The 20170-nt window shown below is 34.3% G+C and overlaps 1 protein-coding gene across 18 annotated transcripts in view; it reads right to left on the bottom strand.

Moving 5' to 3' along the window:
- The window catches only part of LOC18445721 (plant-specific TFIIB-related protein PTF2), a 59296-nt gene extending 41098 nt beyond the window's left edge, over nt 1-18198 (bottom strand). Inside the window, exons 1-7 of one of the 18 annotated variants that reach the window (XM_088858215.1) lie at nt 17766-18097; nt 15868-15934; nt 8276-8592; nt 7786-7986; nt 4953-5269; nt 4455-4655; nt 3996-4070 (exon numbers count right to left, since the gene is read on the bottom strand). In XM_088858215.1, coding sequence (XP_088714341.1) covers nt 3996-4070; nt 4455-4655; nt 4953-5204 — 528 coding nt within the window. In that variant the 5' untranslated portion in view covers nt 5205-5269; nt 7786-7986; nt 8276-8592; nt 15868-15934; nt 17766-18097. Of the gene's footprint in view, nt 1-3995; nt 4071-4454; nt 4656-4952; nt 5270-5491; nt 5603-7785; nt 8072-8275; nt 8593-9558; nt 9666-15867; nt 15935-17765 lie in introns of those variants that run through there. The other 17 variants (XM_020674445.2, XM_088858218.1, XM_088858217.1 and 14 more) reach the window with 17 other exon arrangements.
- Nucleotides 18199-20170: the final 1972 nt, after the last annotated feature.

Genomic DNA, 20170 nt, shown 5'->3' with positions numbered 1-20170 from the left:
ATAATCCTGGAGAAAAAATTACTATTGCGAAATTAACAAGAAGTAACAACTTGGCATGGTTCAGTCAGCCACCATCTTCCTCAGGCTAGAACAAGCTTGGATCTGCCAATGGGAAAATTTAGAAACCTGGTCGACTTGATCACGAATTCAGTGTATGGGATGTCAAAAGCTCTATAGTCAAGAGACCCTATTTTTCTTACATATAGCTTCTGAATTTGGATGGAGAAGCAATTTGCTGTATCAAATGGCATCAAGATATGATAAAACTGCAAAACAAGGAGACAGAACACTAGGCGACTATTTTAGTGACTTAAGAGGCAATGTGGGATGAATTGGCATATCATTTCCTCCAACTGTTGACATCTCTACCCAATGGACCTAAGAAGAGTATCATCGTATTTTTGAGCTCCTACCAGGGGTTGAAAATGAATATGAGACTATTAGCAACCATATCCTTGGTCAAGAGAAGTTGCGCTCCCTTAATTTAGTCTCTCATATTCCCAAAGGATGAAAAACATGGGTAGATGAGCCCATGCTAGGCAATTATTTCTGATTAATTTCCCAATAGCAGTTTGTTCTGGATTATCAAACTAATTTGTGGCACTTGCAGATTGATGCTACTGAAAGCACCACTACAGGAGATATCTTTGCTGCCCGTGGTAACAAACTAGAAGGCATCTGCATAAAATATATCCTTTTAAGGTGTGATAGAAGGGAAAGAAAAGATAGATTCGAAAAACTTCACATAAGCATATTCTCAAAAGGATAAGTAAGTGTCAAAATTTGAAGGGATAATGCAAATATGAAAATTCGGTAAGTAAAAATGAAAAATCAGCAAGCATCATCCAGATCTGAAAAATCAGCGAGTATATATTTCAAGACTTTGCTGAAGAATCATATTTGGGAGTCGTACCACGGTCCAACAAATGTCCGATAAACAATAGAATGGAATAAATCTCATATAATACAAATAAGAGTCCAAGAGATGCCAATAAGAGATTCCAAAAATGTAGGCTCGGGCAAATGTTTGATGAAAGCCTTGGCACTTAAGAGGAGGAATCAAAATCTGTCCAGCAATGAAACCTAGAGACAGTTTATCTTTGGTCTAACTTGGTTGATCTTTGACAGCTGATGAAGCAATTTGAATCGGGAGGATGAATCATAACTCATCTATATAGATGAAGAAATCGACATATTGAGGTGTTGCTACAATAGCATGTTAATATGGTTTAGGGATTAAGCAGAGAAAGAAGAAACAAAAGAATGGAGTGGGCCAAAATTAAGGCCACATATATCTACAAGTCTTGCTTTACAATCATATCCTTGGACAAATAGATGATTACATGAAAGGTCCACGGTGTGACATCTAAGTCTATGTCTTTTGTATATAACATCAATATACAAAAAAAGAGGTTAATATAGAGAAAGGATGCTCAGATACAATCTACAATAAATGTTGGGCATCCCCTAGGCACCTGGGAGGGTCAAGGGAGGCCAGTGCCTAGGCAGGTGCACAGAAGTGTGATATATACACATATATGCATATATTTGTTGTCCACACACACACACACACACACATATATATATATATATATATATATATAAACATAAATGTTGAAACACATTCAAATCACTGAAAATTTTGATTCTTTGAATAACTGAAATAGTGAAAAACAAGACATGTCCATATTGTACTAGTGATTTAGTGTCCATACTACATAATCCATAGCCCATAGGCCCAATAGACTCCAAGTCTCCAATAAGACCAAATGAACAATACAAGATGAGGGAATACAAAAGAAAAGAAAGTGGAGATCTTCAAGTTTTCTATGTTTTAGATGTCTGATCTTCAATGTTTCAGTAGCCTATCAAGCTCAAAATCACCCAAAAGTCTTCTAATAACCTCACTTGGACCTTAAAGATGATTGAAATAAGATATTGTAAGATTTTGGATGATTCTACAAACTTTTCAAAATCCAGTACTAGATCTAGCTATCCCAGGGTATCTACTTGATTCAAAAAAATTGCAAAATCGATCAACTTTGGGTGTTTCTAGGGCATAGGAAGAGATTTTCTTTTCCCCCTTTACTTTGGGGGTTAGCATACCCCCTTTCCCCCTGCTTTTCATGGGTCAAAATGACCCAAAATGCCCCCACAAAAGGTTTTTCTGCCATCTTTATGGAGGTTCCTGGGCGCCCACCCAGGTGGGCTCTTGGGACTTTCCACACAGGAAGGCGGCCTGCCTAGGCCTAGATAAGGCGGCACCTAGATGCTGAGTTGGTTGTTTCTTGTATATATGTGTGTAAAAGAAACAAGAAAGCAGTCATTATTTAACTAGACAACATTCAAACATAAATCCCATATCATCATTGCAATATTATTTTTGGCTTTATGATAATTAACATCATCATCGTCAAAAATGTTTTTCAACTAATTGGGATCGGCTACACAAATCATGGTCCGTCATTCTGCTCTTCTGCTCTATTACCCTCAGTGAGGCCATAAGTCCCCATATCTTTTCTCATTATTTCCATCCATGTTCTTTTGGGCCTACCCCTTGCACGTTTTGAGCCTTCCACTTGAATTAATTCGCACCTCCTAACAGTGTTGTACGAGGTCTGCACCACACATGGCTAGCCAACCTAAGTCTACTCTCTCTCATCTTATCGCCTATTGATGCCACACGTAAATTTTTTCAAATGTATTCATTTTGAATTCTATCCCTTCCTCATCTGTACTCCTATTATTACTAAACTTGCATTCCATATACTTTGTCTTACTCCGACTAATTTGAAAACCTTTAGATCAAAGCATCCCTCTCTAAACTTTGTGTTGACGTCGTTTCGGGTCTCATCGATCAAACTATGTCATCTACGAGCAACATGCACCACGTTACCTCATCTTATAGGTGTTTAGTTAAGTCGTCCATAACTAAGAGAAAGAGGTATGGGCTCAACGCTGACCCCTGAGGTAGACCTATTATCACCGAACGCTCATCTCTCCATTAGTAATTCGTACACTAGTTGGCGCTCGATCATACATATCTCTCACCAAGTCGATGTAGTATCTAGAGACTCCTTTCCTTTCCAACACCCACCAAATCAAATGTCGATGTAAACAATCATAGGCTTTCTCTCGATTACTAGAGATCATGTGGAGGTATTCCCTTCGCCCTAAACTTCTCAATAAGTCGCTTACGTAGGTAAGTAGCCTCGATTACTGACCTCTCTGGCATAAAACTAAATCAGTTTTTTGATACACTCGTTTCATACCTTAGTCCTAAAGCCTTTCCCATCTTCATCCTTTTTAAAGCTTCTTTCACTACTGATATCCTAATGTTGTGAATGTATCTATGACCTCCACCCTCATTTATGCAAACGGTTTCTTCTATCGATATGTTCCCATTGTGTTCGTCATTCAGCAATTTTTTAAAATAAACACTCCAGCTTCTGTTGACCTCTTCATCCTTCACCAAGACCCTGATCCTCACTCTTAATGCATTTTTTAGAATTAATATAAGGAATCTAATAATAAGATACATCTAGTTGCACAAAGTGCAGACAAACAGAATCAGCATTTTTGCATGATTTGTTTAGAAAAAAAAAACAATAAATAAAGAATTTATCAAATGCATATCCATAATAGTATATAAACGCACACATGTCCACATGCACACACAAAGACACATAAATATGTGCATGCATATATACTATATAGAGTTGTAGCCTATAGATGTGAAATTTGTCCAATTCACATGAAACAAGCCAGGTGTAAAAGGAGATTGCTCATTCCAACATACTATGGGAAGACAATTCACCAAAACAAAAATAATAAAAACTCTTCCCTTGAGATATTTTTTGTAGCCTCATAAAACAAAAAAGCTTTTCCATGAAGTAAGCAAAACTCAAAATATGTTCCATGACACAACATCGCATACAACGGTTGCATGAATATTTGGCCTGAAAAAGTAAACATAAATGTTATGAAATACTAACCAGTTGCAGATCCAAAAACTTCCGAACTTTGATGTACATTCTCCCCAACTCATCAACATCACAATTTGAGGCTGCCTGCAACAACAAATAAAATACCATGTGCGCAAAATTGAAGTCAATAAGAGAAAATTCAATAATCATTCTACAAAGTGATCAAGAAAACCATGAATAACATAATGTATAAACACCAACAACAAGACAACAACAGCACATCTGTTGGTCAAGAAAAACCCACTTAGCAAAAAAAGATATAAAAAAGTTATGATTCATGCCCAAAAGGAGTTTCGAGGTAAATAACTCATCAAGAAAAAAAGGTTGCAAGGTTTGGTCCATCGTACAAAGTTAAACAAAGATACTAGAAGAAACATAAAATCCACCAGGAACTACTAAAATCTTACTTTGGTGAAAAAAAAGGTCACAAGATACCAAGTACCATTTAAAAAATGACCAACTACATACCGCAATCTTTGTCATAGTGAAGGGTAGCTTTTTTTGGCGGGCTACCACACAAACACAGGCACCAATAAGCACAGAAAACCATCTTCCCAAACCCCATTCCCCATCCGTGATACTTTCTACCATCTCTTTCACATCACGGACTCTTGCTTCTGATAGTCCAAGGACAGAACTGATTCCATCAAGAGCCTTTTTAGCATGAGCCTGACATAAGGTAAACAACATCAAGATTTATACTAGGTTCACGACTTAGACGGCCATTACTTCATAATCAATCAAATAGTTATATCTATAAACCAAGCCAAACCAAGCCCAAAAACAATCATTTGAAACTACTAGGAAATCAATAAGGCAAAACCAGTAAACCTTACTGCCAAATAATGAAAATTCGCCATTTCAAGAAGAGTAAAGGCGATTTTTGGAGTAAAGTTACTCCCTTAAATCCAAATAACCAAATGACAGCTATCCATTGCAAGAAGAAAATAAAGAAACAATTCTTACCTTCTTTTGATCTTTGTAATTGTATTCTCCTTTAATATGGATTCGACGACCATTAATTACAGCGCTGAAATAAGTGGGGCGATTCACTGATGGTCCAAAGCTTCTCTGATTTTCTCCATAACCTTCGGAAGGTGACACAAAATTGGTACCATCATGCTCTAACCCACAAGAATTGCACACCAGTGTCCCGGTGAAGGGATCTTGTATGATACTTCTTTTTCGACATTTTCGACAAAGGCCAGAATCCTCCATAATGGTTGAAGATATCAGCAATTACACATCGTTTGGACAGATGCGTGCCTGGTTACTGCAACATCCTGAGAAAAAAGTAAACATATAAAAAAAGAGATCAATTTAACAGTGATTTGAGCTTTTACATCTCTATCTTGCGTATTGGGTTATGAATCTCTACTCTAGCGCTAAGAAATAATGTCAGGTGAAAGGACAGTAATATATGAGAAGCCCAGGCGCATAAGCGTATAAGTCCAAGATTACATACCCATTGAATGAAGAAATTTATTAAACTGAACTTAAATAACCTGGTATAAATCATATCTAGACTCTGAAAATTACTTCAAAGGCGAAGACGGGTCAAAGCATTTTCTAAGGTTATGGAGAAAATTAGAGAAGCTTTGGATCATCAGTGAATCGCCCCACTTATTTTAACGCAATAATTAATGGTCTTCGAATCCATATTAATGGAGAATACAATTACAAAGATCAAAAGAAGGTAAGAATTATTACTTTCTTTTCTTCTTCCAATGGATAGTTGTCATTTGGATTTAAGGTAGTAACTTTACTCCAAAAATCTCTTTATTCTTCTTGAAATGGCGAATTCTCATTATTTGGCAATAAGGTTTACTAGTTTTGCCTTATTGATTTCCTAGTAGTTTCAAATGATTGTTTTTGCGCTTGGTTTACAGATATAACTATTTGATTGATTATGAAGTAATGGCCGTCTAAGTCTTGAACCTAGTATAAATCTTGATGTTGTTTACCTTATGTCAGGCTCATGCTAAAAAGGCTCTTGATGGAATCAGTTCTGTCCTTGGACTATCAGAAGCAAGAGTCCGTGATGTGAAAGAGATGGTAGAAAGTATCACGGATGGGGAATGGGGTTTGGGAAGATGGTTTTCTGTGCTTATTGGTGCCTGTGTTTGTGTGGTAGCCCGCCAGAAAAAGCTACCCTTCACTATGACAAAGATTGCGGTATGTAGTTCGTCATTTCTTAAATGGTATTTGGTATCTAGTGACCTTTTTTTTCACCAAAGTAAGATTTTAGTAGTTCCTGGTGGATTTTATGTTTCTTCTAGTTTCTTTGTTTAACTTTGTACGATGGACCAAACCTTGCAACCTTTTTTTCTTGATGAGTTATTTACCGCGAAACTCCTTTTGGGCATGAATCATAACTTTTTTATATCTTTTTTGGCTAAGCGGGTTTTTCTTGACCAACAGATGTGTTGTTGTTGTCTTGTTGTTGGTGTTTATACATTATGTTATTCCTGGTTTTCTTGATCACTTTGTAGAATGATTATTGAATTTTCTCTTATTGACTTCAATTTTGCGCACATGGTATTTTATTTGTTGCTGCAGGCAGCCTCAAATTGTGATGTTGATGAGCTGGGGAGAATGTACATCAAAGTTCGGAAGTTTTTGGATCTGCAACTGGTTAGTATTTCATAACATTTATGTTTACTTTTTCAGGCCAAATATTCATGCAACCGTTGTATGCGATGTTGTTTCATGGAACATATTTTGAGTTTTGCTTACTTCATGGAAAAGCTTTTTTGTTTTATGAGGCTACATAAAATATCTCAAGGGAAGAGTTTTTATTATTTTTGTTTTGGTGAATTGTCTTCCCATAGTATGTTAGAATGAGCAATCTCCTTTTACACATGGCTTGCTTCATGTGAATTGGACAAATTTCACATCTATAGGCTACAACTCTATATAGTATATATGCATGCACATATTTATGTGTCTTTGTGTGTGCATGTGGACATGTGTGCGTTTATATACTATTATGGATATGCATTTGATAAATTCTTTATTTATTGTTTTTTTTTTCTAAACAAATCATGCAAAAATGCTGATTCTGTTTGTCTGCACTTTGTGCAACTAGATGTATCTTATTATTAGATTCCTTATATTAATTCTCAAAAATGCATTAAGAGTGAGGATCAGGGTCTTGGTGAAGGATGAAGAGGTCAACAGAAGCCGGAGTGTTTATTTTAAAAAATTGCTGAATGACGAACACAATGGGAACATATCGATAGGAGAAGCCGTTGGCATAAATGAGGGCGGAGGTCATAGATTCATTCAAAGCGTTAGGAAATCGGAAATGAAAGAAGCTTCGAAAAGGATGAAGATAGGAAAGGCCTTAGAACTAAATGATATCCCTATAGAGGTTTGGAAGTGCATAAGGAAGATTGGCATTGACTGGTGGACCAAGCTGTTCAAAAAGGTGTTGGGAACAAAAAAAATGAATGGAGGAAAAGTACTGTGGTACCTATTGACAAGAACAAATGAGATATACAAAATTATTGACAAGAACAAATGAGACATACAAAATTGTGCAAACTATTGAGGAATCAAACTTTGAAAAGGATTGGTCTTTCGTTTCGAGGTAAATAACTTATGATTCATGCCCCAAACAAGTTTCAAGGTAGATAACTCATCAAGAAAAAAAGTTTGCAAGGTTTGATCCTTCATAAAAAGTTAAACAAAGAAACTAGAAGAAACATAAAATCCACCAGGAACTACTAAAACCTTACTTTGATGAAAAAAAGTCGCAAGATACCAAGTACCATTTAAGAAATGACCAACTACATACCGCAATCTTTGTCATAGTGAAGGGTAACTTTTTCTGGCAGGCTACCACACAAACACAGGCACCAATAAGCATAGAAAACCATCTTCCCATACCCCATTCCCCGTCCGTGATACTTTCTACCATCTCTTTCACATCACGGACTCTTGCTTCTGATAGTCCAAGGACAAAACTGATTCCATCAAGAGCCTTTTTAGCATGAGCCTAACATAAGGTAAATAGCATCAAGATTTATACTAGGTTCAAGACTTAGACGGCCATTACTTCATAATCAATCAGGTAGTTATATCTGTAAACCAAGCCCAAAAACAATCATTTGAAACTACTAGGAAATCAATAAGGCAAAACCAGTAAACCTTATTGCCAAATAATGAGAATTCACTATTTTTAAAAGAATAAAGGAGAGATTTTCGGAGTAAAGTTACTACCTTAAATCCAAATAACCAAATGACAACTATCCATTGCAAGAAGAAAATAAAGTAATAATTCTTACCTTCTTTTGATCTTTGTAATTGTATATTCTCCTTTAATATGGATTCGACGATCATTAAATACAATGCTAAAATAAGTGAGGCAATTCACTAATGGTCCAAAGCTTCTCTGATTTTCTCCATAACCTTCGAAAGGTGACACAAAATTGGTACCATCATGCTCTAACCCACAAGAACTGCACACCAATGTCCCGGTGAAGGATCTTGCAGGATACTTTCTTTTCGACATTTTTGACAAAGGCGAGAATCCTCCATAATGGTTGAAGATATCAGCAATTACAGATGGTTTGGACAGATGCGTGATTGGTTACTGCAACATCTTGAGAAAAAAGTAAACATAGAAAAGAAGAGGTCAATTTAACAGTGATTTGAGCTTTTACATCTCTATCTTGCTTATGGGGTTATGAATCTCTACTTTAGCTCTTAGAAATAATGTTAGGTGAAAGGACAGTAATCTATGAGAAGCCCAGGCGCATAAGCGTATAAGTCAAAAGATTACATACCCATTGAATGAACAAATTTATTAAACTGAACTTAAATAACCTGGTATAAATCATATCTAGCGTGAAAATTACTTCAAAGGTGGAGACAGGTCAAAGCATTTTCTAAATTTTTCAGTGTCTTTTTTTTTTGCATTTTGCCAAGTCCTATTTCTTCTCTTTAATATTTTATTCTTTTTAAATCAAGATTCAGGTAAAACATAAGGAGAGAATAACATGATTTTTTATGGCAACATATTTTTTCAGTTTTTTTTTTTCCTTGCTCACTCATATTTCTTCTCTTATTTCTACTAACCCTGCAATTACAACAAACATGTCAGCCCCACCACCCTCCCTCCCTTCACCGACGCTCCCTCCATACCCAACTTATTTGCCCTTCCTCTGATTTACACTATGTTCAAACTTTCTTATTATGGTTTTCCTGTTATTCTCAATCCTTTTGTTCACAAATAGTTCCCCTGTTTGTTTTATACAGCTAAAAAGTAAAAAGCAATGGAACCCCAAAGCAACCTACGAAAACTAAGGGTGAAATATATTTATGGTTCTAATTTCTCAGATTATTTACCCCTACATGTTATTTTGATGTCGTAAGGTCATTCATTATGGGATAGCCAATCCATTTATATCATGAACTCCTGAAAGAAGCATATCCAGTAAATAAAATGAAGTTGGGATTATTTCTACAGTCATGATGAGCACAATTCAAGATATGATCCTAGTTATTGGAAAACACATAAAGGTCTCAAACTACAAATCAACCATTGTCTCAAGCCTCAAAGATTCACCTGAGTAAAGGGGCATCCACATTGACTAAAGCTATCAGAGAAGCCGATAACCTCCAACCATACAAATGAACTCAGTTCAGGAGGAGATATACACCAATATTTCAGCACTGTACCCACAGAGCACATGTTCAATCGGACCAGTCAAACTTGACCCATTCACTAGTCAGACCGGTCAAATTTTAAAATTAATTAAAAATAGAAAAACACAAATATGTTGGAATAAAAGGAGAATAGAAGGTCAAATACCCAAAAGAAAACCCCTTTACAAAACCATTAGATTACGAAACTAGCAATTGATGAATCAAGGCCTTGAAAACAAAAAATTTGTTTCCAAAGTTTAGACTCAATCAAAATAAGATTGTAAAGGTCCCTTGAATCACTCCCAAAAAATGGAGATCTAGTAGCTGGAAGCACATAAAATCCTATTTGCTAAATTTTGGGGTAGAGAGAGAGGTAATACAGATTCATAAAAATCCCTCTCTAAACCCTAGGTTTTAGACCCTCAAATCCCTTGGAGAAGGTGTTTTGGACCACAATACGGACCGCAATACCCCTAAACGTACACAAAAGGACAAAAGAATCCAGACAAATTACACCAAATAGCAAGAAAACATTAAAAAAATAAGTTCTGCCAGGAAACCCTGCAGCATCAGAACCGGCTGGTACAATCTACACTGGTTGACCTGCCGGCCCAAAGTATCGAGCTAGATATTCAACCAGATCCATTCAATTTGGTGGACAAACCAGTTCAGAACCCTAGGCTCCACCATAGTGGCCACTGATAATCCGATACAATCCTGATAACTCTGATAGATACTAATAGTTGCCTAATTTCAAATGCTTTAAGAGGAACATGAAAATACATGAGTGAGATTTTTCTCCCTACGCAGACTTTGATATAAAATAGGGCTATAAGAAAGGACCTCCCGAGAGAAAATAATCATGCGACGATGTATCTTTTTGCTGCCGCTGTATTATTAAACCAAAATCAGACATTGTAGGAAACAAAGACTTCAATCGACCCGGTACCTGAACTCTAGACCTAACCTGAGTCTGGTAAGGGTACAAAAACTATTATTTAAATAGTGTTATTATTAAATAATAACATTTAATATATAATATTTAATTTATATTTTCGTTATAATATAATATAATATAACAGATTTCTCAAGAATTTTCACAATATGAAATATTAAATTATTGAAGAAGTTCTTTTTCCCTATAAAGTTTAATTTTGCCTCACATTCCTCTTTCCGTATGTCATAAGATACAATAACATCATGTTTTGCAGAATCTTCGAATAAGCCATACCATACTATTCCAATACACAATGATGGATAATAGATAATTTCAACATCTATTGGACGCCATCTCCGCATTGATGAACTGAAGATTCAACCCTACTTCTCCTTTAAGAATCTTTCAGTTGCCACGATCTTGAAGTGGCGGGTCATGGGATCAAAATGAAAACCAATAAACAACCAATAACATTTCGGTGCTGGTGAGGGGACAAAGAAAAATTATGTGCGTTAGAGGATTTCCAACTGTAAATCTCATTGGTTTTTATTGTAACTCGAAACAAGCAAGGCTATTATTGATGGGAGGACGCCTCGATGCGCTTCCATGTTGAAACACAATATCTCTGTAGAAAGAAGTGTTCTCGGAGCAAAAATCACTGGAATATACCAAACCCCAAGCGCTGCATTTTGCTCTCTCTAAAGAAGAGAGAAAGATGGACGAAGGATGAGAGAGAGGCAAGGATGAAGGAATGACCAGTGAGAAGACATTCCCATGATTTGCTAACAGCTTTGAATCTGTATAATGGCTCTAATGGAAGAGCTTCAAAGATCTTCCATGAGGAAGAGAGGTGTGAGATGCTTTGGATTCTAAGTCGTCCATCTCTCTTGTCTATAATTTACCATTTGTAGAAACCCAAAAAAACTTCACAAGCTATTCCATCCAACTCTAACTCGTTTTTAGGCTTCAAAAATGCCATGGAGCAAGGTCATCCTTCTGGATTTATACATGGAAGTAGAGGAACCAGCCGTACAAAAGCGATCCCAAGCATTGGAAGGTCATTTTCTATTGAAGAGCTAATTGGATGAGGTTCTATAGGAACCAAGTTTTGTAATTTAAGCCAAAATCAGACTTTATAGGGAAAAAGAACTTCTCCAAGAATATAATATTTCATATTGTGAAAATTCTTGAGAATTTTGTTACATTATATTATAGTATAACTAAAATATATAATTATATTATTTAAACATAAATTAAATATTATTAAAATATTATATATTAAATATTATTTAAATAATAACACTATTTAAATAATAGTTTTTGGACCCTTACCAGACCCGGGTCGGGTCTAGACTTCAGGTACAGGGTCGATTGATGTCCTAGTTTCCTACAATGTCTGATTTTGGCTCAATAATACAGCGGCGACGAAAGATACATCGTCGCATGAATATTTTTTTCTCGGTAGGGCCTTTCTCGTCGCCCTATTTTATATCAGAGTCTGCGTAGAGAGAGAAATGTCACTCAACACAGCCCAAACTCTCTCTCCATCTCTTCCAAACCTTATTTTTAGTTTCTAAATCCACCTCTCTTCTCTCCATCTCTTTACAATCTCATCCCTATTCATAATTTTTCTCTGTGCAAAATTTTCAAAATGAACAATTCTTGATCTTTGATGCAAACAAAATGGGCCTTCTCACCTCAACAATTGACGAAATTCTACCCACAATGGCTCAACCACACTTCAGAAGAGGTAGACACGTACACCTTTCAGTCGTTCTTGATTATATGCAATCTTCTCTCTCTCTCTCTCTCTCTCTCTCTCTCTCTCTTTAATTTTTTTCCCACAAAAAAATCTAGATAGAGTTAACTGAAACATATGAATGAAATTTCCAAACTGAACAATTCTTGATCTGTGTTTGGGCTGTGTTGAGTGAGATTTTTCTCTCTACACAGACTCAGATATAAAATAGGGCGATGAGAAAGGCCCTCCCGGGCAAAAAATAATCATGCAACGATGTATCTTTTTGTCGTCGCTGTATTATTAAGCCAAAATCAAATATTGTAGGAAAGCAGGACATCAATCGACTAGGTACCTGAAGTCCAGACCCGACCCGGGTCTGGTAAGAGTTCAAAAACTATTATTTAAATAGTGTTATTATTTAAATAATATTTAATATATAATATTTTAATAATATTTAATTTATATTTAAATAAATATAACTATATATTTTAGATAGAGTAATGATTCTGTAGGACCCTCCCCCACCCATGTGTGTAAGACCCCAATGGATCACCAGTAAAGTTGGCACGGATCTCTAAAAAAGTTATGACATGGGTATGGATTTCTATAGATTCGTGCCAAATTTAATGGTGATCCTTTGAGTCCTACACACATGGGTGGGGGACAGTCCTATAAGATCATTTCTCATTTTAGTTATAATATAATATAACAGATTTCTCAAGAATTTTCATAATATGAAATATTACATTCTTGGAGAAGTTTTTTTTCCCTATAAAGTCTGATTTTGGCTTAAATTACAAAACTTGGTTCCTAAAGAACCTTCCAATGCTTGGGATCGCTTTTGTACAGCTCGTGTTCTTCTTCTTCCATGTATAAAATCCAAACGGATGACCTTGCTCCATGGTCATTTTTTAAGCCTAAAAACAAGTTAGAGTTTGGATGGAATAGTTGGTGAAGTTCTTTTGGTTTTCTACAAATAGTAGATTATAGACGAGAGAGATGGAGGACTTGAATCCAAAGCATCTCACACCTTGCTCCCTCATGGAAGATCTTAAAATCTCTTCCATTAGAGCCATTATGCAAATTCAGAGCTCTTAGCAAATCATGGGAATGTCTTCTCGCTGGTCATTCCTTCATCCCTGCATGTCTCTCACCCTCCGTCTATCTTTCTCTGTTCTTCAGAGAGAGCAAGAGGCAGAGCTTGGGGTTTGGCATATTCTAGTGATTTTTTTGCTGAGAACACTTCTTTCCATAGAGATATTGTGTTTTAACATGGAAGCGCATTGAGGCATCCTCGCATCAGTAATAGCCTTGCTTGTTTCGAGTTACAATCAAAATCAATGATATTTGCAGTAGGAAACCCTCTAGCGCACAGAATTTTTCTTTGTCCCCTCACCAGCACCGAAATGTTAATGGTTGTCTATTGGTTTTCATTTCGATCCCATGACCCGCCACTTCAAGATCGTGGCAACTAAAAGATTGTTAAAGGAGAAGCAGGGTTGGATCTTCGATTCATCATTGTGGCGATTGCGTTCAATAGATGTTGAAATTATCTATTATCCATCATTGTGCATTGGAACAGTATGGTATGGCTTATTCGAAGATTCTGCAAGACATGATGTTATTGTATCTTATGACATTAGGAAAGAGGAATGGGAGGCAACATCAAACTTTATAGGGAAAAGAACTTCTCCAAAAATATCATATTTCATATTGTGAAAATTCTTGAGAAATTTGTTATATTATATTCGATTATAGCTAAAATATATAATTATATTTATTTAAATATATATTAAATATTATATATTTAAATAATTAAATATTATTAAAATATTATATAAAATATTATTTAACTAAAAGTTCTTGGACCCTTACCAGAGTCGAGGTTTGGACTTCAGGTACCAGATCGATTGATGTCCTGGATTCCTAAAATGTCTGATTTTGGCTTAATAATACAGCAGCGACAAAAAGATATATCGTCGCATGATTATTTTTCGCCCAGGAGGGCCTTTCTCGTCGCCCTATTTTATTAATTTGTAAAATATTGTTTTTTGGAATACAATATCAATTGAAAGTAAAGTACAATATTATTTTTCTGTAATAACTTGAGCACTACTTACATTCACCACTGATGCATCCATATCCCAACCCTAAAAATATGTCAATCATAATTCAAAAATATACATCATTCACAAGTTATGCACATAACATTTGTCTGTTCTCTCTTTCTCTCTATGTTCTCTCTCTTTCTATCTCTGCTCTCTCTCTCTCTAAAATTATAATGGCACACAACATTTATATGTTAATATGTTATCTATTAAGATATTTGTGATGCATGCCAAGCAACATTCACAATGCATGCATCCATATATAACCATGTACAAAACCAGCCCATTCAACAATCACTTGTAATAGTTTAAACATACATAATTGAAAATGCAAGCAGCCATTCAAACACACATACACAATGCAAGCAGTAAGAAATCAGCTCATTCAACAATAACCTGTAATAACTTGAGTACTACTTATATTCACCACTGATGCATCCATATCCCAACCTAAAAGACATACATCATTCACAATTAAAAAATATATGTCATTCACAAGTCATGCACACAACATTTGTGTGTTCTCTTTCTCTCTTTCTAAGATTATAATGGCACACAACATTTGTATGTTATCTGTTAAGACATTTGTGATGCATCAAGCAACATTCACAATTCATGCATCCATATATACCCATGTACAAAAGCAACCCATTCAACAATAACATGTAATAGTTTAACCATACATAATTGAAAATGCAAGCAGTAAGAAATCAGCCCATTCAAACACACATGCACAATGCAAGCAATAAGAAATCAGCCCATTCAACAATAACCTGTAATAATTTGAGCATTACTTACATGCACCACTAATGCATCCATATCCCAACCTAAAAAATGTACGTCACCCGCAATTCAAAAATATACGTCATTCACAAGCCATGCACACAACATTTGTGTGTTCTCTCTCTCTCTCTAAGATTATAACGGCACACAACATTTGTATGTTATCTGTTAAGATATTTGTGATGCATTCAAGCAACATTCACAATTCATGCATCCATATATAACCATGTACAAAACCAGGCCATTCAACAATAACCTGTAATAGTTTAAACTTACATAATTGAAAATGCCCGTGATAAAAAAATAAAAAAAAATTGTAATTCATGCACATCTTGTTTGCATAAAAAGATATAAACAAACGCACATCATAGGTGTATATCTTAGAAAAAATATATCAGATTTCATGAACCCATAAGCATTATTCATTAAAAAAAGAAAGGTAACAAAAAGAGCATGGTAGCTACAACATTCATAATTGGAACTAAGTAAAATTCAACAAACCCAAACATAAAAAATGAACAAAAAAATAATATTCCTATAGTTATCTACTCAATAAAAAAACTCCCACACCATATGCATTGAGAAACTCTTGTAGTTTTTCAAAAAACATAAAAAATAGCCACAAGTTGAATTCATTTGCTGCTTTTTCAGTATTTTTACCTCTTTGTTTTGTTAACACTTTGCTGAAGTCATTGTTGGAACGACTCAACAAAGCAAATTCCAAAAGCTGAAAAGCAAAAGAACGAGTATGATAAACTCCAACTAGAAAGGATCAAATAAAATAACCATAGATCAGTAACAAAAATATTAAATAAGAAGGAATTGAAATAACCAAAACGGCTCAAATAACCAAGAACCAAAAAACAAAAACCTCGTAGAAACCAATTAAAAATATATTAGGCTGCCATCTTCCTGAAACCAATCGTATATTCAATCTATTTATTTAGCCACTTTACAAGAATGAATAAGAAAAAAAAAAAAACACGAAAGTGAACACCAAGAACCTCTAATCACCCAGTAAGATGCAATCATGCCAAGAAGGAACTCAAAATAACTCAGTAAGATGAAATCATGTCACTCATGCCAAGAACCTTTAATTTTAACACACATGCTGCAAATTAACTCAAAATATGCCAATAAGAAAAACATGAAATGCCTAACTCGAGTAAGATGCAATCTATTAACAAATTTCACAAGACCTAATCACTTTGCTTTACCCAATGTTTGATAATGGCGCTCAAGAGAAGGAACTCACCCCCTTGCAACTCAGAAAAATCTTAATCAACTCATCAAAGTCTCTGCTAAGTAACCCAATGAGCCAAATAAACACAAAAAAAAAGGACTCATGTTTTAGTACAAACTGTTTGAATAATCAGTTTGTAACTGAGCTCTATTTTTTTTGTAACTGAGCTCTGATCTATTGGGTTGTTGTGAAAAATCTGTAAAATCGCCAAATAAACACAAAAAAAAAAAAAAAGACTCAGATTTTATTACAAACTGCTTGAATGATCAGTTTGTAACTGAGCTCTATTTTTTTTGTAACTGAGCTCTGATCTATTGGGTTGTTGTGAAAAATCTGTAAAGTCGCCAAATAAACACAAAAAAAAAGAACTTAGATTTTATTACAAGCTGTTTCAATAATCAGTTTGTAACTGAACTCTATTTTTTTTGCAACTGAGCTCTGATCTATTGGGCTGTTGCGAAAAATCTGTAAAATCACCAAATAAACACAAAAAAAAAAGGACTCGGATTTTATTACAAACTATTTGAATAATCAGTTTGTAACTGAGCTCTATTTTTTTTTTGTAACTGAGCTCTGATCTATTGAGCTGTTGCAAAAAATCTGTAAAATTGCCAAATAAACACAAAAAAAAAAGGACTCAGATTTTATTACAAACTGTTTGAATAATCAGTTTGTAACTGAGCTCTATTTTTGTTTGTAACTGAGCTCTGATCTATTGGGCTGTTGCGAAAATTCTGTAAAATCTCTAAATAAACACAAAAAAAAAAAAAGGACTCAGATTTTACTACAAACTGTTTAAATAATCAGTTTGTAACTGAGCTCTGATCTATTGGGCTGTTGCTAAAAATCTGTAAAATCGCCAAATAAACACAATAAAAAAGGACTCAGATTTTATTACAAACTGTTTGAATAATCAGTTTGAACTGAGCTCTTTTTTTTTTGTAACTAAGCTCTGATCTATTCGGCTGTTGCAAAAAATCTGTAAAATCAGAAATAAAAGGTATGCTATTCACTCTGATTTTATTAAATAAAACACATCAATACGATTTGCTGTGGTTAGGACAATCGGGGGCAAATACCTCGAGAAAGATGAAGAACACATATCAGAGCTCAATAGGAAGGATCATAGGATGAAGTAAATCAGAGTCAATAGCATACCTCAAAATCAATAACACAGAGAGAATTGGAGCTCTTTGCTTCAAGAGCTCAAGAACAAACACAGAGATCAATAACACAGAAAGAATAAGAGCTCTTTGCTTCTCTCAAGAACAAACACGCAGATCAATAACAGAGAGAATAAGAGTCAATAGCATACCTCAAGATCAATAGCAAGGATCAGAGCTTAAGAACAGCTGACTAAACCCTAGCGAGGGCGAGGGCGAGGGCGAGGGCTGTGCGTGTGAAGAGAGAAGTCTGCCTGGGATGTGCGTGTGAAGAGAGAAGTCTGCCTGGGATAGTGGCGTGCTGCAAAGAGAGGGGTCACTCAGCGGCTGAATGCGAAGAACAGAAGAAAGGGGTCGTGCTGCGAAGAGAGGGGTGCTCAGCTGAAGATGGGAAGGTAAGAACGAGGAGAAGAGAAGAGAAGAAGAACTGAGGTTCGGGGTTGAAGTTCTAAAACGAAGTTTCCAATTTTAAACTTTTGTAATAGAAATTTGAACAGTAGCGTGAGGACCCTATTTGAACTTCTATTTTTTTATCAAACACAGTAATAAGTTTTCCACTTCTACGAAGACACTTTCTTGTTATCAAACTAATAGTAGTTTTTCAACTCCTTTTATTATACAATTCATGGCAAGGTTTTCATACAACCCATGTAAGCCACATTTTTTTTTTTACAAAAAATCATAATCATGTTAAAGTATTATTTTAACTAAAAAATAAAAGTTATATGGCCGGTTTTAAAAATAGCAAATATTAATTAAAAATAATAATTTTTATGCGTTTTACCGTCTGACATCAAAATATTGTCTACTAGATCTATGTGTTTCATAACCTGCTGGAATGTTAAAAAAGTTCTCGATATTATGTTTGATAATATATATATATACATTATAAATATGAGGGAAATTATCACAAAAATATACCTCAATTTTCATCTATATAGAAAAAACCCTCAATTTTCATCTATTTAGAAAAAACCCTTAACTTTCATAAACCTCACTCACATTTTTTTTTTCAATTTTGAGCTTTTTTATCAAAATAAGGAAAACTATCATAAATATATTTCTTCTATTTAGAAAAAAGAAGAAAAAAAAAACCTAAACTTCAATAAAAACCTGAACTTTCATAAACCTCACCCATACCCGATGTGTTCAATTATGGAATCTTTTTTACCAAAATAATTTTCATGATAGTACTATTACCGTGAAGCACAATTACGGCACTTACCATAAACGCTTTTCTCTATTTATATTTATCACTAATTCTTTTTATAATTTATCTTCTTTCTCTCTCTAATGCTTTTAACATTTATCTCTTATTTTTCTCTCTAATTCTTTTTTATCTCTCTAATTCTTTTTAATATTTATCTCATTTTTCTCTCTCTAACTCTCTTTCTCTCCCATGAGATTTGTATAACAACGTGTGAGTACCTTACTCAGGCCTATAAAAACTTCTTCAATCCTATCTCTCATGAAAATTAGAAAGAATCAAATTTGTATCACGTTAGAATCGTGTTTGTTGAGTTGATGAAGTAAGCAGAGAGAGAAAGAAGAGAAAAAAAATAGAGAGAGAAAGAAGAAAAAAAAATAGAGAGAGAAATAAGAGATAAATATTAAAAAGAATTAGAAAGAAATAAGAGATAATTTAAAAAAAGTTAGAAAAAAAAAGAGATAAACATAAAAAGAGTTAGAGAGAAAGAAGAGATAAACATAAAAAAAATAGAAAGAAAGAAGAGATAAAAATAAAAAGAAAATAGATGAAAGAAGGAGAAAGGGGTTTACGGGATTTTGAGGGCCGTATAACGTGGGTTAGTTTTTAGTGTACTTAAAATGCCATATAACATTAGTAACATGAGTGGGTTTACAACATTTCTAATGACGGGTTAATTTTTACTGTACTTAAAATGGGTGAGGTTTATGAAAATTGATAGTTTTTTTCTCTAAATAGACGAAAATTAAGGTATATTTGTGGTAATTTTCCTAAATATAAATATACAATATATATAACATAATATATTATATATAATATTTATATTATATATAACATATAATATAATATTTATTATAATATAATATAAGATATTTATATATTATATATAATATAAGAAATATATATTATAGATAACATATAGTACAATATAAGATATTTATATATTACGTATAATAAATATTGGAAAATGACCTTGTGAGACCCTCCCACACATGTGTGTAGGATCCCAAAGGATCATCATTAAATTTTGCATAAATATCTAGAAAAGTCAAATCATATACCTATGTGATAACTTTTCTAGAGATCTGTGCCAAATTTAATGGTGATCATTTAGAGTCATACACATGGGTGTTCGAGGGTCTGATCATTACTTATAAATATTATATATAATATAATAAATAATAATATAAATATTAGCACGTGGAAAATAGGGAGATTTTTTTTAAAAAAAAGAGATATTTTTTTTAAAATTAGTGCATGACAAAGAGAAACATCTTTTTTCCTCAAATTAGTGCTCGATATAAACTAAACGTACCATTCCCAATATTAAGGGAAGATAGAAAATACAGA

The sequence above is a fragment of the Amborella trichopoda genome, chromosome 2 (genome assembly GCF_054954075.1).
Source record: "Amborella trichopoda isolate Santa Cruz 75 chromosome 2, AtrichopodaSantaCruz75HAP2 v2.0, whole genome shotgun sequence".
Classification (NCBI taxonomy): Eukaryota; Viridiplantae; Streptophyta; class Magnoliopsida; order Amborellales; family Amborellaceae; genus Amborella; species Amborella trichopoda.
This window is presented reverse-complemented; position numbering and strand designations above follow the sequence as displayed.